General features: G+C 38.3%; 1 protein-coding gene and 1 long non-coding RNA gene across 3 annotated transcripts in view; both read right to left on the bottom strand.

The window, feature by feature from the left end:
* Positions 1-282: 282 nt before the first annotated feature.
* On the bottom strand, positions 283-16,113 carry tcaim (T cell activation inhibitor, mitochondrial). Of its 2 annotated transcripts, none has more exons than XM_062992231.1 (11): positions 16,035-16,113; positions 14,189-14,254; positions 12,777-12,909; positions 12,543-12,693; positions 10,266-10,524; positions 7,059-7,181; positions 6,879-6,976; positions 6,533-6,624; positions 4,544-4,776; positions 4,330-4,461; positions 283-805 (listed from the first exon to the last, which is right to left on the bottom strand). In XM_062992231.1, exons 2-11 carry the CDS (start codon positions 14,215-14,217, stop codon positions 580-582), a joined length of 1,476 nt encoding a protein of 491 aa, XP_062848301.1. In that variant the 5' UTR covers positions 14,218-14,254; positions 16,035-16,113; the 3' UTR covers positions 283-579. The 2 variants fall into 2 exon arrangements, with proteins under 2 accessions (XP_062848301.1, XP_062848300.1); XM_062992230.1 differs by lacking the exon at positions 16,035-16,113 and adding an exon at positions 15,474-15,731.
* Positions 16,114-21,644: 5,531 nt separating this feature from the next.
* The window catches only part of LOC134310597 (uncharacterized), a 35,831-nt gene continuing 30,219 nt past the window's right edge, over positions 21,645-27,256 (bottom strand). Inside the window, exon 3 of the long non-coding RNA XR_010011325.1 lies at positions 21,645-21,701. This is a non-coding gene — a long non-coding RNA (uncharacterized LOC134310597). The remainder of the gene's footprint in view (positions 21,702-27,256) is intronic.

Below are 27,256 nucleotides of genomic sequence, written 5' to 3'. Positions count from 1 at the left end.
TCAGTAATTGTAGAACTACAAAGTGCTTCTATATGGTAAGTGGAGCTGATAAAATGGATAGTGATTGTAGAAGCAAGGAGGTGGTTTTAATGTTATGGATGATCTGTGTATCAGTGCACTTTTAGTGCCGGTCCCAAGCCCGGATAAATAGTAGGGCTGCGTCAGGAAGGGCATACGGCAAAAAAAGTGTGCTGAATTGAATATGATAACATGATAACATAATAAATCTTTTTTCATGAAATCTGAGTCATTTGTTGATAAACAATCAGATAATTGACAAAATTAATAATGACCAGCTTATTAATTTACGTGTACATGTGCTTAGTCTTTTACAGTGATTAGTCATTGCTCCTGTCAGGTTCTTCACTTACTTTGACGTCCAAAAAAGTCCCATGAATGATTTTTTGGGGCCCTCTCTTGGCCATCAGCTGCTTTCACAGAAATGCAGCTACTCCTACACATCCAGAGTACCTAAAACCAACATACTGACATACGAGTACCCTTCACACAAGTCCAAAGTGCACTGGAAATACGCTACATATAAACCAAACCTAGTACTGGCTAATTTGTGCAGGTACATTAACCCTTCCAGTCCCAGGGAATACACAGATCTCCATCCTGCATGACCGAGTAGAAGTGTGAAACACGGAGGTGCAGGCCCTGCATGTGAGGAGACCTCTCGTCCATTAAACGCCTGCAACAGGGGATCATCTGACTGCTGGAGACGCTGGGCTCTTTGGAGAGACGGCGCAGAGACAGACCCTGGACACAGCCGGACACCACGTTCCTCTCCTCGGTCTCTAACCTGCAGGAACACATGCAAACCATACTGAGCAGAACAGAAACTGCGGTGCTCAGTAGCAGGGCTTTTCAAACAGAGTTGCGAGCCAAAAAAAATGGGTCGAAGAGAAATATAATAATAATTAAATACAGTGGAATGTTCTTTTAAACTATTTCTTTTTCAAAAACCTGAGGACTGACAATATTATTGATAAAATCTCAAGAATCTTTGAAAGGATAATTATATTGGGATGCTGTAATAATGTACTAGATGCTGAACATACACCGATCACGCAAAACATTATGACCATCTTCCTAATATTGTGTTGGTCCCCCTTTTGCTGCCAAAATAGCCCTGCAACTGTGCTGCACTGTGTATTCTGACACCTTTCTATCAGAACCAGCATGAACTTCTTCAGCAGTTTGAGCTACAGTAGCCCGTCTGTTGGATCGCTCCCCACGTGCAACAGTGAGCCTTGGCCGCTCATGACCCTGCCGCCGGTTTACCACTTTTGATAGATACTGACCACTGCAGACTGGGAACACCCCACAAGAGCTGCAGTTTTGGAGATGCTCTTACCCAGTCTTCTATCCATCACAATTCGGTCCTCGTCAAACTCGCTCAGATCCTCACGCTCAACCATTTTTCCTGCTTCTAACACCAACTTTGAGGATAAAATGTCACTTGCTGCCTAATATATCCACCCCACTAACAGGTGCCGTGATGAAGAGATAATCAGTGTTATTCACTTCACCTGTCAGTGCTCAGAATGTTATGCCTGGTTGGTGTATAAATTTGTCTTACTCTGTCCATCACCACCATAATAAGTATTGTAATACCCTTTGTCTGTATTACAAAACTAAAGTGGGGGTTGCATATCTTGTACAGTGGTACTTTGAAACTCAATGTGAACTGGTTCGTCCAGTTTCATGTATGTAAAACCTGTTAATGCGTCCATGGTCCCGTGGAACTGCATACAGTATATTTTGGGCTAATGTAAAATAATGGGGTTGTTTTTGACACTTATACACTGAAAATAACACAAATATAATATAAAAACACTGAAATACAGTAAACCTTGTACTTTAGTTCTGTATTGTTTCCTTATGCTTCTTAATTGCCTGACCTTGGAATACCGTATTCTGTTCAGCACCGGCGCATTCACATGAGAAGTGACAAAACCGCTTTTGTGCTGCTGTGCCGTTATTTCCTGTGTAAAGTGGTGCTGCACAAAGCTTAACGTGAGTTACTGTAGTAAAACAGTGAGTGAGGAATGTGATTAGTGGAGGAACTTATGATCAGTAATAATGAAGAGGAGTTTAGTGCTCCTGTCTCCTTCTTTTACTACATTAAACCACGTTAAGCTTTATTTAGACTCTGGGAGAAGCTGATTCTGATTCTCACCATTTCTCTGAACCTCGAGCTGTAACACAAGTTTAAAAGTGAAACAGGGAGGAAAATCCAGATAAACACAGATACATGTGGAGCTGTAACACTGGATCTGATGCTTATTCCACACAGATGCAGATTCGTCTCACATTCACACTTTGATGATGTTTTACCGCGGCAGTCGCACACACGTCGAGTTTACGTGTACAAATTTCTCCACAAAGGGTGTCAAGTTTCAAAGGTTTCGAGTTTACAAGGTACCACTGTGTATCTGTACTGGCTTTATTTTATTTACTTGTTTATTTATTTCTCACCTCATTTATGGCTGTATAAATGTGTGTAAAAGCAAACATTGAGATGTATTGGCTACAGTGTGGAGGACTGTACATATCGAATATATAAATAATGTGTAGTGGTCACTGTTTGTGTATACGTTCAAGTTTTACGATAAGCGATAATATATATATACAGTGTATCACAAAAGTGAGTACACCCCTCACATTTCTGCAGATATTTAAGTATATCTTTTCATGGGACAACACTGACAAAATGACACTTTGACACAATGAAAAGTAGTCTGTGTGCAGCTTATATAACAGTGTAAATTTATTCTTCCCTCAAAATAACTCAATATACAGCCATTAATGTCTAAACCACCGGCAACAAAAGTGAGTACACCCCTTAGTGAAAGTTCCTGAAGTGTCAATATTTTGTGTGGCCACCATTATTTCCCAGAACTGCCTTAACTCTCCTGGGCATGGAGTTTACCAGAGCTTCACAGGTTGCCACTGGAATGCTTTTCCACTCCTCCATGACGACATCACGGAGCTGGCGGATATTCGAGACTTTGCGCTCCTCCACCTTCCGCTTGAGGATGCCCCAAAGATGTTCTATTGGGTTTAGGTCTGGAGACATGCTTGGCCAGTCCATCACCTTTACCCTCAGCCTCTTCAATAAAGCAGTGGTCGTCTTAGAGGTGTGTTTGGGGTCATTATCATGCTGGAACACTGCCCTGCGACCCAGTTTCCGGAGGGAGGGGATCATGCTCTGCTTCAGTATTTCACAGTACATATTGGAGTTCATGTGTCCCTCAATGAAATGTAACTCCCCAACACCTGCTGCACTCATGCAGCCCCAGACCATGGCATTCCCACCACCATGCTTGACTGTAGGCATGACACACTTATCTTTGTACTCCTCACCTGATTGCCGCCACACATGCTTGAGACCATCTGAACCAAACAAATTAATCTTGGTCTCATCAGACCATAGGACATGGTTCCAGTAATCCATGTCCTTTGTTGACATGTCTTCAGCAAACTGTTTGCGGGCTTTCTTGTGTAGAGACTTCAGAAGAGGCTTCCTTCTGGGGTGACAGCCATGCAGACCAATTTGATGTAGTGTGCGGCGTATGGTCTGAGCACTGACAGGCTGAACCCCCACCTTTTCAATCTCTGCAGCAATGCTGACAGCACTCCTGCGCCTATCTTTCAAAGACAGCGGTTGGATGTGACGCTGAGCACGTGCACTCAGCTTCTTTGGACGACCAACGCGAGGTCTGTTCTGAGTGGACCCTGCTCTTTTAAAACGCTGGATGATCTTGGCCACTGTGCTGCAGCTCAGTTTCAGGGTGTTGGCAATCTTCTTGTAGCCTTGGCCATCTTCATGTAGCGCAACAATTCGTCTTTTAAGATCCTCAGAGAGTTCTTTGCCATGAGGTGCCATGTTGGAACTTTCAGTGACCAGTATGAGAGAGTGTGAGAGCTGTACTACTAAATTGAACACACCTGCTCCCTATGCACACCTGAGACCTAGTAACACTAACAAATCACATGACATTTTGGAGGGAAAATGACAAGCAGTGCTCAATTTGGACATTTAGGGGTGTAGTCTCTTAGGGGTGTACTCACTTTTGTTGCCGGTGGTTTAGACATTAATGGCTGTATATTGAGTTATTTTGAGGGAAGAATAAATTTACACTGTTATATAAGCTGCACACAGACTACTTTTCATTGTGTCAAAGTGTCATTTTGTCAGTGTTGTCCCATGAAAAGATATACTTAAATATCTGCAAAAATGTGAGGGGTGTACTCACTTTTGTGATACACTGTATATTATACGATAATAATAACAGAAGAAACATGAGGATCAGCACTGACTGGTTCCTGCACTGGAGACGTCGGTGGGCCTCCTGGGCGTGGCTTTGAAGAAAGTTCTGCAACTGTTTAGGGTCACACATGGTAGGGATGCTGAAATGACCCATCTCATGGAGACTGGGAGTCGTCCGGTCACTACAGGAAACACAGAACACACTGACTAACAGAAAACTGTTTTGCATAAACTTATTTGAAGAGATTAAAATAAATAAATTACTTCTCTACGATCATGGAGAGGCCCTGCAGGCTGCGAGGGTGCAGGGTGAGACGGTGGGGCAGAAGTCTTTTGTGGAATGTGCTGAGGGTGCTGTAGTGTTCCTCCAGAGGAAGCACCGGATCCATACGCTCCGAGTGGATCACCTGGATCCCCCCTAATAGAAAACTGATCCGATCCTTGAGCCACTCCGTCTGTTGGAGCAGACTGCAGTAGCTGGGTAACCTGTCGAAGAGCTGCACGCAGAGCAACGCACACGGGTTACACCAGAGCAACACACCCGGTGCAGCATGAGCCTAAAGAAACCGGTCAATAAGAGAACAGCTGACCTGTTTGAATGCTTCATTTGAAGTGGATGCAGGCTACAAATCATGGTTAATAAACTATATAGCCAAAAGTATATGGACACCCCTGCTGAATATTGTGTTCAGGTGCTTTAGCCACACCCGTTCACCCATTTCTATTAACCCTCATGTTCTGTTTGTTTTATTTGATCCTCTTTAACAACTCGCACAATATCCTGAGCCTTTTACAACCAGCTCAATACTTCATGACAGTTCCTAATTTTATTGATGATCCCTTGTAGAAACATCTTTTTATTTTTTAATAAGCAGCGTAAAAACAAAGAGAAAATACAGGAACAGCTTGGATTGTTCTATAGTGAGTTGGAGGTCAATACATTTTTTTTTTGCAATGCAACAATAGAACACTGGAGGTCGTGTGTTATCGCGAATAACATCACGTCTGTGATTTGGTCGCAGGCACGACCCGAAGGCGAGTGCCGTAGATCATTCAGCTGTGATGTTATTCGTGATAACACACTCCCTCTCGTGTTCTACTGCTTTTATACAACAGTTTATACAAAATAAAGAAAGAAAATAAATCAAAGAAGCCCTGAATTTCATAATAAATATGCTTTAATATTGACAATACCTTCCGCCAAAAAGTAGTTCCACAACCAATATAAAGTTTAACACTACAAAGCAGACATCCCAAGTTGCAAAAACTCATTTCAGAGAGGTAAGAACAACAAGAAGAAAAAGGCAAGAACCTCCGAAGGGAAAAAAGAAATAAAAAAAAAACCTTTTGCACACACCAAAGGATTATGGGTGATAACAGAACTTTTAGGAGCTGTTAACTGGGCTATTAAGCTAACTGTTCGCGTTACAAACACATTAATGTTCCCTACATAGTGCACTAGATTGTATATCAGATCACGGATTTATATTCCCTACATAGTGCACTAGATTGTGAATTAGACAATTGGTTATGTTCCCTACACAGTGCACTAGATTGTGTATCATAGTGCACTAGACAATATATTAGACGATTGATTTATGTTCCCTACACAGTGCACTAGATTGTATATCAGATAACGGATTTAAAAGGTGATCGGGAAAAAAGTCTGTGTCGCCTGCGTGCGCGTGTGTGTGCATGAAGCTTGTCGTTACTGGCAACGCGTCAGCGGAGTAATACAGTTGTGGTGTGAAAAGGCCGTAACTGTTATCACCAATATCAGCACGGTTAGAACGCTTCTCAACCAATCAGATTGTAAGGTCGGAACTAACTGTTGTATAACATAAACTATATTACGCCCCGTCCCACCTTTTTACAACTCCTCCCCTGCGTTTCCCCTCACACCGCATCTTGCGTTCTCATTGGCTGTTCGACATAGCGCTCATTGCCAGTCTGGCAACTCAGATTCAGATATTCGACAACCTGAATATCTCTCTTCGGTCGCCGAACGCTCGGCGAGCCGCTCGGATCGAGCTGTTGAGTAGTTCACACATAGCGATTGAGAGCTGAAAATCAGGGCAAAAATCGTGTAGTGTGAACTAGGCGTAACACGTGTACAAACGACGAATAAACTTGAAACTTGTTTGCGTTACCGTGAAAACTGATTTTTGGTTTGTCCAGGTAAACACACTGTCAATTTAAAATAAAGTAAATGAAGTGAATTAGATGGATACACTAGAATTAAAGACACGTTACCTTTGTCCACTGATGGTGCACATCCATTGTTCCCAGCATTACATGCCCTGAAGCGTTCATTCCTGATTGGTCAGTGAAAACGATCGTGTGCCCTGCGTGGTGAGACAACATTTAGATTTACGACATTTAGCGAACGCTTTTATTCAAAGCGACTTAAACTACTGTGACAGTATAAGGTCTAAGCAATTGAGGGTTAAGGGCCTTGCTCAAGGGCCCAACACTGGCAACCTGGTCAGCGACCTTTTAATTACTAGTCCAGTACCTTAACCACTAGGCTACAACTACCCTCAGTTCATTCATACATTAAGAAACACCCATAATCCTTTACTCCCGCACACTCACATACCTCTGAGATTGAGCAGAGCCTCCGGGTTCTGTACAGCGAGACGACTCAGACTCTGCAGCTGACAACACCGATGTGCAACACCCCATTTCCTCTGCCACCTGTACCACAGAGCACATGGCACCATTGGCTGGCATCCTACGGATGTACTTCCGCATGAAGGTATGTGTACTGGGAGCTGACCTGATGTCCAGCAGTCCCAGTCTCTGGATGAGCTCTCTCTTCAGTCTGTCCAGCTCTGCTCGCCGGGGTATGCTGGCGTTCTGCTTTTTCGAGGCCTCCGGTTCATTGTTTCTCAGCCACAGACTGCAGGAACACAGCAGCAGCATTAGGGATTCCACTGCTGGGCCCTTGAGCAAGGCCCTTAACCCTGTACAATCGCTGACCTTGCGATCTGACCCCAGCTTCTAAACAAGCTGTGATATGCAAATAAAGAATTGCATTGTACTGTACATGTGTATCTGTATATGACTAATAAAGGTGTTAATTATTCTTATTCTATTATTCTTATTTATTCCACAGATAGCTTTCAAAAACACACTTTTTCTGTCAGTATGAACTAAAAAGAAATAAGATGTATTAAAAAGATCTTCAAAATTAAATTACTAATATATTAAATGGCTTTAAACGTAAGTTTAACATTTTTCTTCATTAAAGCACTGCACGACACTTCTCAGGTTTTCCACTGTGGTTAAAATAAAATGAAAAATGTAATTTAGGCTCTCGAATATCATTATTGAAATATATTTATAAATAATATTTTTACCTCTAAAAAAGATCAAATAAAACAGGTAAAAAATATTTAAAAGCTATACTATTTTTACTAATTTTTACACAAATTGTCGAATTTGCATCATTATTACATTAAATAATTATGTATAATAATACATACAATTAAAATATATTAAAAATATATAAATAATAGTTTAATACTTTTAATACTTTTTTTTAATTTTTAATTTATAATTAATATTTTGAAAATATATTTAAATTATTTTACATAATATATTCAAAACATATATATAATTATTATATTAATAATTTATTTGTATTTAAATACTAATATATATATATATATATATATATATATATATATACAGTATATACTGTATATATATAACCTAAATAATAATTACATTTAAATAATTTTAAATAATATATTCAAAACATATATATATATATATACAGTGTATCACAAAAGTGAGTACACCCCTCACATTTCTGCAAATATTTCATTATATCTTTTCATGGGACAACACTATAGACATGAAACTTGGATATAACTTAGAGTAGTCAGTGTACAGCTTGTATAGCAGTGTAGATTTACTGTCTTCTGAAAATAACTCAACACACAGCCATTAATGTCTAAATAGCTGGCAACATAAGTGAGAACACCCCACAGTGAACATGTCCAAATTGTGCCCAAATGTGTCGTTGTCCCTCCCTGGTGTCATGTGTCAAGGTCCCAGGTGTAAATGGGGAGCAGGGCTGTTAAATTTGGTGTTTTGGGTACAATTCTCTCATACTGGCCACTGGATATTCAACATGGCACCTCATGGCAAAGAACTCTCTGAGGATGTGAGAAATAGAATTGTTGCTCTCCACAAAGATGGCCTGGGCTATAAGAAGATTGCTAACACCCTGAAACTGAGCTACAGCATGGTGGCCAAGGTCATACAGCGGTTTTCCAGGACAGGTTCCACTCGGAACAGACTTCGCCAGGGTCGACCAAAGAAGTTGAGTCCACGTGTTCGGCGTCATATCCAGAGGTTGGCTTTAAAAAATAGACACATGAGTGCTGCCAGCATTGCTGCAGAGGTTGAAGACGTGGGAGGTCAGCCTGTCAGTGCTCAGACCATACGCCGCACACTGCATCAACTCGGTCTGCATGGTCGTCATCCCAGAAGGAAGCTGACGCACAAGAAAGCCCGCAAACAGTTTGCTGAAGACAAGCAGTCCAAGAACATGGATTACTGGAATGCCCTGTGGTCTGACGAGACCAAGATAAACTTGTTTGGCTCAGATGGTGTCCAGCATGTGTGGCGGCGCCCTGGTGAGAAGTACCAAGACAACTGTATCTTGCCTACAGTCAAGCATGGTGGTGGTAGCATCATGGTCTTGGGCTGCATGAGTGTTGCTGGCACTGGGGAGCTGCAGTTCATTGAGGGAAACATGAATTCCAACATGTACTGTAACATTCTGAAACAGAGCATGATCCCCTCCCTTCGAAAACTGGGCCTCATGGCAGTTTTCCAACAGGATAACGACCCCAAACACAACCTCCAAGATGACAACTGCCTTGCTGAGGAAGCTGAAGGTAAAGGTGATGGACTAAACCCAATTGAGCACCTGTGGCGCATCCTCAAGTGGAAGGTGGAGGAGTTCAAGGTGTCTAACATCCACCAGCTCCGTGATGTCATCATGGAGGAGTGGAAGAGGATACCAGTAGCAACCTGTGCAGCTCTGGTGAATTCCATGCCTAGGAGGGTTAAGGCAGTGCTGGATAATAATGGTGGTCACACAAAATATTGACACTTTGGGCACAATTTGGACATGTTCACTGTGGGGTGTACTCACTTATGTTGCCAGCCATTTAGACATTAATGGCTGTGTGTTGAGTTATTTTCAGAAGACAGTAAATCTACACTGCTATACAAGTTGTACACTGACTACTCTAAGTTATATCCAAGTTTTATTTCTATAGTGTTGTCCCATGAAAATATATAATAAAATATTTGCAGAAATGTGAGGGGTGTACTCACTTTTGTGATACACTGTATATATATATATATATATATATATATATATACATACAGGTATATATATAATTATATTAAAAATGTATTCATATTTAAATACTTATATATAAATATATATAATGTAAATAATAATTACATTTAAGTAACTTTAAATAATATATTCAAAACATATATATACGTACATATACTGTATATTTATATAATTATATTATTAATTAACTTATATTTAAATACTTACATATATAATTTAAATAATAATTAATTAATAAAAAAATTATTTAAAATTTATTTTTAAAATGTAAAATAATATATTCAACTTATATACATATATATAATTAATTTTTATTCAAATACTTATATATAAATGTATATATAATTTAAATAATAATTTCATTTAAATAATTAAAAAAATACATTTAAATAATAATTACATAATCATGACACAGAAACGAATATTAAAATTGAAGAACCTTACATCTTATGGAAAAAAACCCATCTTTCTAAAAATTCCTACATGTTTATTCCTATTCTAGGTGACACAGGTTGAACTAATTCTCTTGGGAAACAGGAGTACATTACATAAAAAGATAATACAGGCTTAATAAAGGTCACCAGGGTTTGGCTGGACTACCTGAGCGTGGTCTCCACTTTCCTGGCCTGCTCCAGCTCCTGCTCTGGGTCTCTGAAGCCAGTGAACGCATAGTACGTCTTGTCCCATTTAATGGGTCGATAGAAAGGAGTTCCACCCTGCTGCTTCGACTTCTGGCTTTTCTCTCTGGCCTCGAGGAGACCCTGCATGTGCTCTACTGACAAGCTACAGGACTTTAGAACGTCCACCACCGCACACAGCACATCCTTCGCCTGCAGAGTGAAGGTCACTAAGCGGAAACCTGGGAAATGCAGGAACACGGTCTTAAAGGATTTTAACGTCATGTTTTACACTTTGGTTACATTCATGACAGGAACGGTAGTTACTCATTACACAAGATTCACCAGTTCACAAGGTTATATCAAGCACAGTCTTGGACAATTTAGTCTCTCCATTTCACCTCAGTTGCACGTCTTTGGACTGTAGGAGGAAATCAGAGCATCCAGAGGAAACTCACACAGACACGGGGAGAACATGCAAACTCCACACAGAAATGACCCGGACCGCCCCACCTGGGGATCGAACCCAGGACCTTCTTGCTGTGAGGCGACAGTGCTACCCTCAGATGAAAAAATGAGGTTCAGAAAAGAACCACCAAACATAGTCTTGACCTGCCCACCACCCTTCAGTCCAAAGTGCAGCATCACTGGTCAAAATATATTACACAGTATTCATGTGTTAATAAGCCTAATTACTTGATAAAGTCAATTTATGGGTGGATTCGAAAACCTAGCGATCTCTCTACGTAGACGCATTTTACGTCATCCTACACTCGCTCCCGACAAGGAGGCTGTTCAAAATCCTAGATGCCTTAATATGCTCACTAGTGAGGTATCTTAAAATGTCAATGGTATTTTGACTCAAGAACGAGTGAGCATCCGATGCCTTAGCGGTAAAGGCAATCCCAGCATTCAGTGCGGCACAACTTTTCTCACAGAATAATAAAAATTCGAATAACCTGCCTTATTAGTCGATGACCTGCCTTATAAGTCGATGACTTATTAGAATCCTCTCTGCTGAGGCAGCAGCCTATGTAGGCAGTAAGACAGCAATGCAGCTCACTAGGCTTTCGAACACACCCTGCATTGCTAACATTGCAAACAACGTCAACCAAAAAATAATGGACAGCTGTGGAGTAGCTTGTTTATTCTGTTGCAAATTCAATCATCAAGCGTAATTTACCTACACTGAATTGATTTTGCTAACTTTAATACACTAGAGGTGAGTGGCCCTTAGTATGTGGCCCTCAGTAAAAAAAAAAAAAGTTTGGACACCCCTGGTAGTGGTACCTTGTATCTCGACATTCCCCAAACTCTAAATCTTTGAAACTTGACGCCCTTCGTCGAATCTGCATTAGTGTGGAATAAGCGTCAGATCCAGTGTTACAGCTCCACATGTATCTGTGTTTATCTGGATTCTCCTCCCTGTTTCACTTTTAAACTTGTGTTACAGCTCCAGCTTCTGAGAAATGGTGAGAATCAGAATCAGCTTCTCCCAGAGTCTAAATAAAGCTTAACGTGGTTTAATGTAGTAAAAGAAGGAGACAGGAGCACTAAACTTCTCTTCATTATTACTGATCATAAGTTCCTCCACTAATCACATTCCTCACTCGCTGTTTTACTACAATAAGTCACGTTAAGTTTTGTGCACCGCCGTCACACTTCATATGAAATAACTTCTCATGTCACTTCTCATGTGAATGCGCCGGTACTGAAGGGAATACGGTATTCCAACATCAAGCATCTCCACCATTAAGAAGCATAAGGAAACAATAAAGAAGTAAAGCTAAACTCATTATTTTACATAAGCCTAAAATATATGCAGTTCTACGGGACCATGGATGCATTAACATGTTTCCCAAACATCCTTATGGGAAAAAATACCTTGAAACTCGACGCCCCTCCCAGAACCAAATGACGTTGAGTTCCAAGGTACCTCTGTAGCAGATAAAACCACCTCTAATGGTATAGGAAGAAATACACAGGTAAAACAAACTCCTACTGTTTCCGAAGTGTTTGCCCAGTCAGATGGGCAGATATACAAGCTTCAAAAAAATTGTGGTCTAATCTGGACTGTCTGTTCTTTTCCACTGCACAACTTCAAAGCAGACCAACATGGTACACATAATGTCTGCAACCAAATACATACTTGCACACACACAATCACAAATGCTGCTGCAACACTGCAATTTCCCTTTGAGGATTAAATCACTCAATCAATCAGTTAATCGATTAATTAACACAAATTATTAACAGTTACCAGAGGGCAGCAGGTCGGCGTCACTCTCCGTTTTCTCCTTCGTGTCCCTGACGTAGAAAGTAAGCCTCGCAGGACTGACAGACCTAAATCCAGGCTTCTGAAGATTTTCCAGATATCCGTTTAACCTTTTCAGTGAGTTTTCATTCACTACCTACAAAGCGGAACATAAAGGACGAGGATAAAGAGCAAGGAAGGACAAAGAGCAGGTTATGAAAGCACCAACACCCTTCTTACCCGCTCTCTCGGATGCTGGCCGAAGAAATCGGGGTGCACGGCGAAATAAAAGGGTCGGAGAGCGTTAACGGCGTCAGCTCCCGACAGAGCTCTCCTCTGAAATATCTGACCCGTGCAGCATTTGCCACAAAGTCTGGGTAAGATAAAGAGTGAAGAATGAAGATCAGTCCACATTCACACCAACTACATACTTGCACACACACAATCACACAACTGAGCAAAAGTATTCACATCCCCACTAAATACATACTTGCACACACAAACACACAATCACTTAACTGAGCAAAAGTATTCACATCCCACCAAATACATACTTGCACACACACAATCACTTAACTGAGCAAAAGTATTCACATCCCTACTAAATACATACTTGCACACACACAATCACTTAACTGAGCAAAAGTATTCACATCCCTACTAAATACATACTTCCACACACACAATCACTTAACTGAGCAAAAGTATTCACATCCCTGTTAAATACATACTTGCACACACACAATCACTTAACTGAGCAAAAGTATTCACATCCCTACTAAATACATACTTGCACACACACAATCACTTAACTGAGCAAAAGTATTCACATCCCTGTTAAATACATACTTGCACACACCACACACAATCACTTAACTGAGTAAAAGTATTCACATCCCTACTAAATACATACTTCCACACACAATCACTTAACTGAGCAAAAGTATTCACATCCCTGTTAAATACATACTTGCACACACACAATCACTTAACTGAGCAAAAGTATTCACATCCCTGTTAAATACATACTTGCACACACACAATCACTTAACTGAGCAAAAGTATTCACATCCCTGCTAAATACATACTTGCACACACACAATCACTTAACTGAGCAAAAGTATTCACATCCCTGTTAAATACATACTTGCACACACACAATCACTTAACTGAGCAAAAGTATTCACATCCCTGTTAAATACATACTTGCACACACACAATCACTTAACTGAGCAAAAGTATTCACATCCCTGTTAAATACATACTTGCACACACAAACACACAATCACATAACTGATCAAAAGTATTCACATCCCACCAAATACATACTTGCACACACACAATCACTTAACTGAGCAAAAGTATTCACATCCCTGCTTAATACATACTTGCACACACAAACACACAATCCCATAACTGATCAAAAGTATTCACATCCCACCAAATACATACTTGCACACACACAATCACACATCTGAGTAAAGTATACACACCCAGCCACAAATGTTGTTGCAAACACATAATTAAATATCTAAGCAAAAGTATTCACCCCCCCACCACACACACAAATTTTATCACCATTTTCTATTGGTGGATGGTTAATATGCATCTATAAAACACCATCTATAATAATTTTAAAGAATCTTAACAACCTTGAACATAGAAAGAAGGTCAGAGACATGACGTTAGCCTTCGATGCTGTCAAGCACTTGGTTTTCCTAAAAATAACAAAAACAAATCCACAAAAACATGACATGATGCAATGCCTAAATGCCTAAACATTTTACGTCATCCTATGAACGCTCCAGAGAGGGAGGCTGTTCGAAATCCTAGATGCTTTAATATGCTCACTAGTAAGATATCTTAAACATCAATGTAAATAAATTATTATTGATGTGTAATTTGTAATTTGTATTTATTTGTAAATTCGGGTTTGTGAGGGGGAGACGTTAGTGTACATGCTAGCACGTTGTGCCACCCCATCCCATTGGTTTGAATGGCATGATGCTAACTGTGTTAGCTTAGTAAGCAAAACCTGATGGAATCGCTGTCTAAGTAGTGCGTTCGAATAACTTATAAGTCGATGACTTGTTAGAATCCACAAATCCACAAAAACATGATATGATGCAATGCCTAAATGTCTATTCAAAGCTTTTTTGCCAGCTGAACTAGGAATAAAACTAAAGTTCTGAATCTAATTGTCTGTTGTGAATGTTAATTCAGTCTTGCCACTATTTACTACCACAAATAACATGCCGCTATTTATTTACAATTTCTAGGTTACACTTTTATGACCCCCCTGAATCGGCATCACAAACTCCCAGATGTGAACAAAACCCAGTTGTAAGAACCTTAATTTTAGGTATAATGAGGGCAGCACAGGTTTAATCATTGACCTATACAAAAAATAATACAACATAGTACAACATAATACGTGATCAGTTCTAATTTTGTTTTATCTACTCATAATTTGACAGTACCAATTTAAACAAATACAAATCTAAGCAAATAAATCCTTCAGACCTGTGTATTCAATTTGTTTCGGAATGTAAAGGTTTAATTAAAGGAAACCCACACTCTGCCACTGCTATACAGAATATTGTGCTTTGATTAGTGGTCCAGGTAAAAAAAAAAAAAAGGGCAGAGCAATAGAAATCGATTAGGGACCAAATGACAGTAAAACTGACCAATCACATCGTTCCTCTTAATGAGGCAGCTTTGTTATTACTAACTTTATGTCAAGTTCCGCTCGCTGTGCCAGCTTAAATAATATGTCTGCAGAGCCGCATGGGCGTGATTGTCATATGTTTTGAGTCGTGGTGTCCGGCCATGAAACCTCTGGTTGTAAAACGATCATCTTATGGTTGCCACTGACACATTTATCTCAGTCTTTATCAGGTCGTCCTGTAGGACTTTTGCCGTAACACAGGGATTTACCATCATTGTGCTGATGAGATAGCTAAGGCCTCTGGATGAAATGTCAAGCTTTCTTTGGCACAAGTTTGAAACTTCCAGACTCCGAATTGTGTCTCTAGGAATGTTCAAGGTCTTGGAAATCTTCTTACATCTAATCATCTCCTCTCTCAGTTTTTGTGAGCAGCCCCATCATGGTTGTAACACACCTTGAACACTTGAATCTCTGGGTGGTGTTTATATATAACACATCACAGCTGAAACAAACTAGAGATGGTTATTGAGTTCCTTATGGTTTAATCATGTTGTAACCCAACTTTAGGTCATACAGACTAGCACTTGCAACTGCAGAGCCCTGTCTGCCTGTTCAATATATATATATTATTATTATTATTAGTAGTAGTAATATTCAGCTATTATTGTTATTATGGGGCGATTCAACAGTTGTGCAATTGAAGAACAGTAAACAGAGGTCCTAGCTCGCAGGCTAAAAACAAACACGCAGGCTAACCCCTAGTATTCTGTTATCCTCTATCAGTAACACATACAACTGAACTGTTATAATATATTAAATATAATAATTACCCACTTTAGCGCCGCATTACCACATTTGCTTTGTAATTAGTAAATCGGTGGTGTAATTCATTTAGGTCGCAGTTTATGTAAACAGCCACACATGGTCACACAGAACAGACAGGGGCGGTACAGTTTCAGTTGGTTGGGATGATGGCGACATCTAGTGGTGCAAAGAGGAAACACAACTCATATTATTATTATTATTATTATTATTATTATTATTATTATTACTATTATTAACCCTAACATTATTATTATTAGCTTTAACCCTATTATTATTATTATTATTATTATTATTATTATTAACCCTAACATTATTATTATTATTAGCTTTAACCCTATTATTATTATTATTATTATTATTATTATTATTAACCCTAATATTATTATTATTATTAGCTTTAACCCTATTATTATTATTATTATTATTATTATTATTAACCCTAACATTATTATTATTATTAGCTTTAACCCTATTATTATTATTATTATTATTATTATTATTATTATTATTATTCATGGTCTGTGTTACCATCGCTTTATCCTGGTCAGGGTCGCACTGGGCAAACACACACCCTCACTCACTCGACCTCAGACGTAGCTTTATTGGCATGACAGAATATGGACTTAGTATTGCCAAAGCTTAGTAACATTTAGGAGTAGGGATCAAACAACACACTCTACCCATGATACGATACAATTTACGATACTGGGTTCATGATACGATTTTTTTTACAAAATGAAATTGAAGGCAAATTATAACAAAGTTTCCTTTTATTATTTCTCTTTAAAAAATAAAATAAAATATTGTATGTGGGCTTATCTTTTATTTATCTGAATAATGAATGTCCTTTTATTTCTGAGGTAGGTACAAACTGTGCCAAACAATGCTTATTGTGTAAAAAACCTGAAATTAAATTTTAAAACAAATCCCAAATTATATAAGTACATGAATAATACAAATAAAGAAAATATCCTCACATAAATACATTTGTCTGGAAAATTCCGAACCTGGCAACCCTCTAGCGATTCCTCTTAAATGAATAACCTATACAAATCGTGGCACACGTGCACCAATTTTTAACTGTCTTGTGGTGCATCGTTACATCCCTATTTAGGAAATATAATAAAAATAAAGTTTAAATAAAAATAGAAAACAACAATAATAATAGCAATAGAAAATGTACAATATATAAAAAGTTAAAAATATACATATACAAATTTAAGAGAAAAAATTGTGAAAAAGTGACATGAACTAAATAAGCAATAATAAAAATATAACACACACACACGTTCAAGACTTGCACCCAGTGTTTACCCAACCCAGCCCAGGATAAAGTGATTGATGAAAATGAGTTGAGAATGAAATAAAATGCTCATATAATAAAATACATATTTACAATATTATTCAATCAAAATCTAATATATTAATTTATTTATGTTTATAGGACTGTGTATAATTAACAGGATTCATTTACTTATTACTAAATATAATCTAAAATACACAAGAAATATGGAGAGCATAACCCTAATTTAATGCATTTTAAATATTTAAACCTGCATGCCAATATATTGCAAAAAAACATTTTGAAACAAAGTTTAACGATCATTACATTTATAAACTTTTTGTTTGCCAAAACGAATCATGACTTAATTAGGCACAGAGACTGCTTTTGAAGTGCGGCTAAAATGATTGACACTATCAGTCAATCTGCTCTTTTATGCCCCCTGTTGACCGCTGTAGGAACGTCAGATGGCACATTACTGTAATCCACCCCCTGGTGGCTCATTTGGGGACAGCAGGTATGTTAAACCTAACATAGGCTCTCTTGGTTGCTTCAATATACTAATAAAAAGTTCTCCAATCTCCATTGTTCCCATTATTCCCCATCTCAGCAGAGGTCGTAGTTGCAGCAGGAATCCCTACATCCCTCTCACCCTCACTGTCTATATAGTTGACCGGCCTCAGCTCAGATTCGAAATCATGAGTTCAAGATGTCCTAGAAGCTCCTAGTTTAGTCACTGCAGTTTGTTTGTTTATTAGGATTTTAACAGCATGTTTTACACTTTGGTTACATTCATGACAGGAACGGTAGTTACTCATTACACAAGATTCATCAGTTCACAAGTTTATATCAAGCACAGTCATGGACAATTTAGTATCTCCAAATCACCTCACTTGCACGTCTTTGGACTGTGGGAGGAAACCCACACAGACACGGGGAGAACATGCAAACTCCACACAAAAAGGACCCGGACCGCCCCACCTGGGAATCGAACTCAGGACCTTCTTGCTGTGAGGCGACAGTGCTACCCACTTAACCACCGTGCCCCCCGAGTCACTGCAGTTTATACTCATTAATAAACAGCACAACCTGGATACCAACCTGGAAAAACGATGGCTAACATGTGCTTCCTTTAGAACATTAACCACTCCTTCTGCTGAACATGATGTGATGCTGAGCTTCATGCTTGAAGATAAGATGACCTTTACCTGCCCACTTTAATACACATTGACCGGGGCTATCGGCTTTCGCCAGGAGAACAGGAAGCGCGGAGCGAAGCCCTAGAGTCCCAAAAAGACTACACCTCCCATGAGCCACTGTGCTCGGTACTTGGGACTCGGCACTATTTTAACGCACCCCTGAAACAACACAGTGCTAAATCAGTTGAGAGGGAAGACATATCTCTTACTTAACACCAACTTCTAAATATGATTTGACTGTGAACATGCTTACCTTTACAAAATATATGTATTTATTACCCTAACGATCACAATCATTGTTGTCAGGTCTCCGAGGGCCGATCATGTTCATTAGTAATTAAATAATTATTCCTCTTAAGTCAATCAGCTCCTGCTGAAATATTAGATCTGCTTAAGCTTCACAGGACAGAATTAAGTTCATTCCACTCTACAGTATATCTATAACCACCGGTCAGCAGGGCGCTGTGCCTCCACGCTCTGTATCCCCGCTTCGATCGGTGGTCTGGACGATCGCACTCATAGTCACGAACTGCATTGATTTGAGCTTTTCTCCACCTAAAAGCTCATTTCTGCTCTTTGATCCTAATGTTAGGGTGGTGAAACAATCTTCCTGAGTCTTTTACCCCCTCACCTCACACACATGAGCTCAGAGAATAATTTTACTCTGACTGATGAGAGAGGCAGGAAGGTCAAACATTCTCATGTGGACCATATGCAATCCAAGCAGTTGAGGGTTAAGGGCCTTGCTTAAAGGCCCAACATGTTGGGTTTGAACTAGAAACTTTCTGATTACTAGTCTCGTAGCTCAGCCGCTGACCTACTACTGCCCTTTTGTTATAACGTCAGTACAACAGCATTATCAATATGAAAGATCCGTTTTAAAAATAGTCCAAGTATGTAATTTAATATGCAATGTTAAAACTTGGCTTAAAGGTATTTATGGTTTTATCATATAATAAATAGTAAAACAGTTGAGCTAACAGTATTTTTAAAGCTTATGTATAGCAGCTGAAATGCAGCTACTTTCAAAATGTTTTTAGGCCAAATTACTCAAAACAGTACAATATAGTAATATCTGTATACATCACTGTCCATATCACCCATGTGGTGGTGGATATAGATCTCCCAAATGGTAAGAACGTATAAATTAAACAGTATATTTACATTTGCAGCATTTAGCAGACACCTTTATCCAAATTATCCCAATTGTGACTGAATACAGTTTGAGCAATTGAGAGTTAAGGGCCTTGCTCAGGGGCCCAATTGTGGCAGCCTTCTGATAACCACTCCACTCTAATACCTTAACCTATAACTAAATATCTATGAACTAAAACATAAAACAATAAACCAAATAAACTGAATAGCCTTACTGAGAAAATTAAATTGACTTTACCTATTTTACAGCCAGTGGGGGAAAACTCCCTACATATTTATCTATAGGCCATTGCGTCTGGCCCATACCGATGATGTCTACTGAAGAGCTTTCTGTATCTATTTATAGACTGCCTTTCTGTGGGCGGGCATAAAATACTGTTAAATAGATAAAACCTAAATACAATGATTGCACTAAAAGTCATGTTAGATGGTAAACGGTTGAAATCATCTTCTATCATCTTAAATGAACTGGGACTTTGAGCTGCAGTTTGTCACTGTTATTAATGATACAAATGTAAATGCTTGTTTGAGACCTGTTAAGGATGCAAATACCAAAAAATCTCTTTATTTCTTATAATTATAACAAATGATGCACAGAACTGTATGTGTATACCCACACACCTTCACAACAAAACACTAAATAATGCCATAATATTACATTTCAAATGTGATTTAAACCATTTACATGATTAAACTAAACAATAAATTACACTGACAGTTTTATGGTTGCATTTTTATTTAAGCATATAAAAGCTTTAATAGAATAAAAAGCATAATACACTTACAATTTGTTTTGGTTTCATCTTTACAGTGTAAAAGTAAAATGTTCAGTTTTATTTATACAATGGCAGCACCAGGAATATTTGAAATGGCTGCTATCAGGAACTGAATCTATTCAGAGTAAAGTCTATAGGGTCTGTAGGGTCTGTTGGCCTTAAGACAATCCTGTGTTTTCTAAAAATAATCTAGGCTGACCTGTAATGCAGTAAAGAAACTCCTACACATTTGTTCTGCAAATATATATCAATAAATGTAAGTGCATTTTACACACGTATGTGTGTGGGGATAGATAGATAGATAGATAGATAGATAGATAGATAGATAGATAGATAGATAGATAGATAGATAGATAGATAGATAGATAGATAGATAGATAGATAGATAGATAGATAGATAGACAGACAGACAGACAGACAGACAGACAGACAGATAGATAGATAAATGATAGATAGATAGATAGATGGATAGATAGATAGATAGATAGATAGACATAGATAGACATAGATAGATAGATAGATAGATAGATAGATAGATAGATAGATAGATAGATAGATAGATAGATAGATAGATAGATAGATAGATAGATAGACATAGATAGATAGATAGATAGACATAAATAGACATAGATAGATAGATAGATAGATAGATAGATAGATAGATAGATAGATAGATAGATAGATAGATAGACATAGATAGATAGATAGATAGATAGACAGACAGACAGACAGACAGACAGACATACAGACAGACAGATAGACAGACATACAGAAAGATTATAGATAGGTAGATAGATAGACAGATAGATAGATAGGCAGACAGACAGGTAGACAGGCAAACACAAGACTATGTAGGTGAAAAAATAGAATAAAGTATGTAATATGTGAAATGTAATATGTAATATAATAATCTATTGTGAAAGTGTCCTGTGCAGTAAATATTAATATTATACATATTAATATAATACTTACCATATATTATCATGTGTTATGTAGGCTTTATAAACAGAGTGGCAGATGACACATAATACAAACAGTGCCCATCTATACCAGCATCCTGAGACAAACCTTTGTGTGTGTGTGTATTAGTGATGAGGACGGGCGTGTGTGGTAGGGTGTGACCCTGGTGTTATGAAAAAGCCGTGTCCATTCATTACGGCGGCCTGATTCACAACACCAGCTGACCCACTGTACCATATATCTCCATCTAGTCTAGTGCACTTTTAATGTCCTGGTCCTCAGATCACAGCACCTACTCACCTGTAAAACAAACAAAGAGATCAAAGATCAGAAACAGTGGTCACAGGACAGATCAAAGTTAATGTCCCAGACATTTAAGGAGACTGCATTAGTTTATTAGTAATCCAGCTGTAGTGTTACAGATGTGGAGGTTCCCTGTCTCTCCTAGAGTAGGAGCATTGAGGTCAGACCGACAGTTCTGCACAGCACAGCACAGTGAACTGACCTCACACTTCAGCTCTGACCTCATCTCTTTATTACTGTAACTGACCTGGAGACTGACAACAGGACAGAGGCCTGGAGAGGTTAAATCACTCTAATATGCTGAATAAACACACCCTTCATGATCATGATATTGTTTATTATTAAAGACTTGTGTGTTATAAAGTACGTTCATCACATCACTGAGCTGGGGTTATACTGGGCTAGTTCTTCATATTTCCACTGCAAATCATTTTATTATCGAATAAAATAACAATCTCATACTCTAATAATAAAATATTTTTTTATATAATTATTAATGTAATACTGTAATATAAATAAAATAATGAAATACTGTAATATTAATAAAATAATGTAATACTGTAATATAAATGAAATAATTGTATACTCTAATAAAAAACATTTATACTCAAATAGTACACTAATGATAATTTCATACTATAATAGTACTACAATAATAAACAATATTTTTATTTCCATTAGAATTATAATAAGAAAATAATCTCATACTCCAATAGTACTATAATAATACTTAAAAAAAATATTCTAATAGTACACTAATAATAAAATATTTTATACTGTAATAGTACTATAACAGTAATTTATACTCTAACAGTACTATAATAATAAAGTAGTTTAATACTACAATAGTATTATAATAATACCATTTTTAATACTCTAAAAGTACACTGATAATAAAATAATTTCATTCTGTAACAATGCTATAATAAAATAATTCTATACTGTAATAGTGCTATAACAATAACATAACTTCATTCCTACATACTAAAATAATAAAAAAATATTTTAATTTCTAATAGTACTATAATTACTATAATAATAAGATTTTTATACTCTAAAGGTAGTATAATAATAAAATCAGTGTATACTCTAATAATACAATTCATTTTATACTTTAATAATAAAATATATTTTTATAATCTAATAGTACTCTCATAATAAATGTCATACTCTAATAATAAAATAATGTCACATTATAACAGTACTATAATGATAAAAATATTTTAATCTTTAATAGTACTATAATAATAAAATAATTTTATAATGTAATAGTGCTATAAACATAACTTCATTTTTAATAGTACTATAATAATAAAAAATGTCTCTAATAATAATAATAATAATAATAATAATAATAATAATAATAATAATAATAATAATAATAATAATAATAATTGTATACTGTAATAGCACTAAAATAATAAAACAATTGTTTATACCGTAATTGTACTATAATAATAATTTTATACTCCAGTAATAAAATAATTTCATACTGTAAAAACAAAATAGTTTTATACTGTAAAAGTGCCATAATAATAACATAATTTTATTTATTAATAGTACTATAATAATAAAATTATAATTGATATTCTATTAATACTAACCACACAACATATGAAGCATTTAACAAAAATAAAAAGCTACTAAGACCTCCTCTGTCTCTACACAAACAAAACCTAATATTTTAGTGTAATAAAAATACTTTTTTATGTTTTATTTATGTCCAAACCTACTAAAATCACAGCCCAGACAGATTCAGGTCTGTAATTAAATGTAGGTTCAACCTCAGTGTGATTGCATTAGTGCATTAATGAACATGCCTGTATCTACAAGACTTTGTAGATGAGCAATCATCTCAGTGAGACTGTGAGGCTTTAGGGAATCTTACTGAGTGTAAAAAATCCTTGAGAATACACAGCTATCAGTAAATATTTGTATCAGTTATTAGGCTCTTTAGTCATGTTAACGTGCTACACATCTAAATTCAGTCCCCTGATAAAGGTTTTGATATGTTTAATGTGAAATAAGAGCATGCCGCTGCCTGACAGAGTCGTGGTGGCTTCCTGGTGAAAAAACAGCTGCTCTTCTGACAGTTTGTCGAGTAAATGAACATCCTTCTATTGCACTTCTCCTTACCGTCCTCCTTCCTAACAGATCTACCGTCTCCTGGGTGACAGCAGCACCCCGCTGATGGTTGTCTTTACGTCTGATACTTTAACTGAACAGTCAGGCAGCGCTATTTCTATATATAAAGATCTCACACACATGTATTTAACAAGAAACTAGTACGATTAGCAGAAAAAATTGACTTAATGATGCATGTCTCTGATGGGTCGCCCTATAAAGTTTAAACCCAACAACCTACAGAAAGAGAAGATTTCTGTGTACACATACACGCACACATTCACCTATAGGACAATTCAGTGTCTCCAGTAAACTTGACTGCATGTTTTTGGACTGTGGGAGGAAACCGGAGCTCCCGGAGGAAACCCACGCAGACACTGGGAGAACATGCAAACTCCACACAGAAAGGACCCGGACCGTCCCGCCTGGGGATCGAACCCAGGACCTTCTTGCTGTGAGGCGACAGTGCTACCCACTGAGCCACCGTGCTAGAATTGATTTATCCAATTTGCATTAATTTCTGTAATAAAACTGATTCAGTTCCAAACCAAATCTGTTTTCAATCAACCTTTGGAACAGATTAAGCTCGAGAACCGAAGTTCCACTTGGTTCTATTACATTCCAAATGCTAATCATGAAAAGAAGAAGCCACTGAAATAGAACGCTTTTAGAGAAATTAGAATTAGTTTTATAGGCTACATTACTTGGACTTTGTACTCAGGTACAGAACTGAACAGAGAATGCTCTAAACATCTGCAATCAAACATCTTAAAGGAAACACCCGTCTACAGCCAATCTACATTAACATTTATACATACACCGATCAGCCATAACATTAAAACTACCTCCTTGTTTCTACACTCACTGTCCATTTTATCAGCTCCACTTACCATATAGAAGCACTTTGTAGTTCTACAATTACTTACTGTAGTCCATCTGTTTCTCTGCATGCTTTGTTAGCCCCCTTTCATGCTGTTCTTCAATGGTCAGGATCCCTACAGGACCACCACAGAGCAGGTATTATTTAGGTGGTGGATCATTCTCAGCACTGCAGTGACACTGACATGGTGGTGGTGTGTTAGTGTGTGTTATGCTGGTATGAGTGGATAAAACACAGCAGCGCTGCTGGAGTTTTTAAACACCTCACTGTCACTGCTGGACTGAGAATAGTCCACCAACCAAAAATATCCAGCCCACAGCGCCCCATGGGCAGCGTCCTGTGACCACTGATGAAGGTCTAGAAGATGATCAACTCAAACAGCAGCAATAGATGAGCGCTCGTCTCTGACTTTACATTTACAAGGTGGACCAACTAGGTAGGAGTGTCTAATAGAGTGGACAGTGAGTGGACACGGTGTTTAAAAACTCCAGCAGCGCTGCTGTGTCTTATCCACTCATACCAGCACAACACACACTAACACACCACCACCATGTCAGTGTCACTGCAGTGCTGAGAATGATCCACCACCTAAATAATACCTGCTCTGTGGTGGTTCTGTGGGGGTCCTGACCATTGAAGAACAGCATGAAAGGGGGCTAACAAAGCATGCAGAGAAACAGATGGACTACAGTCAGTAATTGTAGAACTACAAAGTGCTTCTATATGGTAAGTGGAGCTGATAAAATGGACAGTGAGTGTAGAAACAAGGAGGTGGTTTTAATGTTATGGCTGATTAGTGTATATAGCATTTAGGTCCCAGTGAAAATCAGGCATTTTAGTGATTCATACAACCACAAGCAAAGAAAGAAAGAAAGAAATTAAAAGTGAATGCATCATTATTTTGCAGATGAACGCTATAATCGTCCTGACCAATCAAATAAAATGCAAAGCAGGATTAGGTTCCCTAAATAAATAATATAACCGTGTGTATATAGGTTGGTATATGTGTGTGTGAGTGATGTGTGTGTTTGTGAGATTGGGTCAATGGTTATTTTTAAGCCGGGGGATCTGTTGGTGGTTTCGAGTCTCTTATCAAGCCTGCTGCAGCTGCCTGAGGTGAATTTCCAAACTGACAGAGAGAAAAATGACAGCCGGGCCGCCTCACGACTGCCTGCCTGACACTTCAGGTGTGTTCACAGCAGGGCTGTTTGCGCCTGCCTGTGCATAATTAAAGAAACCTGGTTTAGATATAATGTATTATATATATTTATTCCATATCATTGCAGTTTCACTTCTGCATTTTCACCCTTTTCCAATTAGTCTCTGCTGCTGGGAACCCCGATCGCGCCCGAGGAGGGTACATATGCCTGACACGTGCTCACTCCGATGTGTACTGCCAGTCTCACCCATGGAGAGTCACTCACTTATCTCCACGTTCCTCCACTTCCGTACATTTACATTTACATTTTCAGCATTTAGCAGACACCTTTATCCAAAGCGACTTACAGTACAGTTACAGTATACAGTCTGAGCAATTGAGGGTTAAGGGCCTTGCCCAACAGCAGCAACCTGGCATTGGTGAGGCTTGAACCAGCAACCTTTTGATTACTAGACCAGTACCCTATACACTAGGCTACGGCTTGCCATACATGCACCTCGGGCTACTAACCAGGGTCTTTACACAGCGTTGAAGACCCAACTCCCTTTTAGGTCCGGTCTTTTCCCACCGAGCAGACTTTATTGGCCAATTTTGTCAGATGCACTGCCAATTGTGCCCACTAGGGGTGCCCAGCTGACCGGTAGCAGAGCTGAGTTTCAAACATGGGAAGTTCACACAGTTCGTTGACAGAGGGAAGGTCTATTGTAAAAAGCACAATACAAATAAATTTGACTTGACTACTTATGCTATGTGAATTAAGTCAGTCTGTGATTAATTTTCGATACGGGGAGACGTTTTTTTCTATTTTATTTATGCATTTTTTCCCATTTTCTCCCCAATTTATTGTAGTCAATTTGTCTTCTGTTGCTGAGGGATCCCTGATTGCAGTCGAGGTAGTCGAGGGTACACGCCTCCGCCGACCAATGTGCAGCAACCTTTTTTCACCCATGCACTCTGCACAAGCGCTTCTCTATCTGCCAATCTGGGTCCTTACACAGCGTTGAAGACCAAACCCACATAGTCCGGTCATCCTGCCCTAGCAGAGATGTGTCTGCTGCAGGCACTACCAATTATGCCTACCGGTAGCAATGCCGAGTTCAGAATCTCAGAGCTGGTGTGCTAGTGGAATATTCCGCTGTGCCAACTGGACGCCAGCTTAATGGAATTTTAATAAGAGCACAAAGAGAATTATTTACGAGCATAGCACAGAACCAGGTTAATGGTTAGGAGTTTGTTAAGGATTCGAAGGGGGAACAGAACCCCTTCTCCAATGAAACAGGTTCTGTGGTTAGCTATTACTTAAATGAGGACAGAGGTCAGAGGAAAAAAACAAGTTACCAAAAATTTGTGGACAAATAATCAAGACAATCAGACCATCTGATATTGTAC

Source organism: Trichomycterus rosablanca, chromosome 3 (assembly GCF_030014385.1).
Source record: "Trichomycterus rosablanca isolate fTriRos1 chromosome 3, fTriRos1.hap1, whole genome shotgun sequence".
NCBI classification, from domain to species: Eukaryota; Metazoa; Chordata; class Actinopteri; order Siluriformes; family Trichomycteridae; genus Trichomycterus; species Trichomycterus rosablanca.
Note: the sequence above shows the minus strand (reverse complement) of the source record. Positions and strands in the feature narration are given on the sequence as shown.

Bases quoted from the DNA above. Each gene is read 5' to 3' on its own strand.
- tcaim (XM_062992231.1), bottom strand. From the start codon at position 14,217: ATGTCTCTGACCTTCTTTCTATGTTCAAG. The intron at 12,694-12,776 runs GTAAGAAGGGTG...TCCGCTTTGTAG, and splicing joins GCCAGCATCCGAGAGAGCGG to GTAGTGAATGAAAACTCACT. The intron at 4,462-4,543 runs GTAATTTATTTA...TGTTTCCTGTAG, and splicing joins CTCTCCATGATCGTAGAGAA to TGACCGGACGACTCCCAGTC.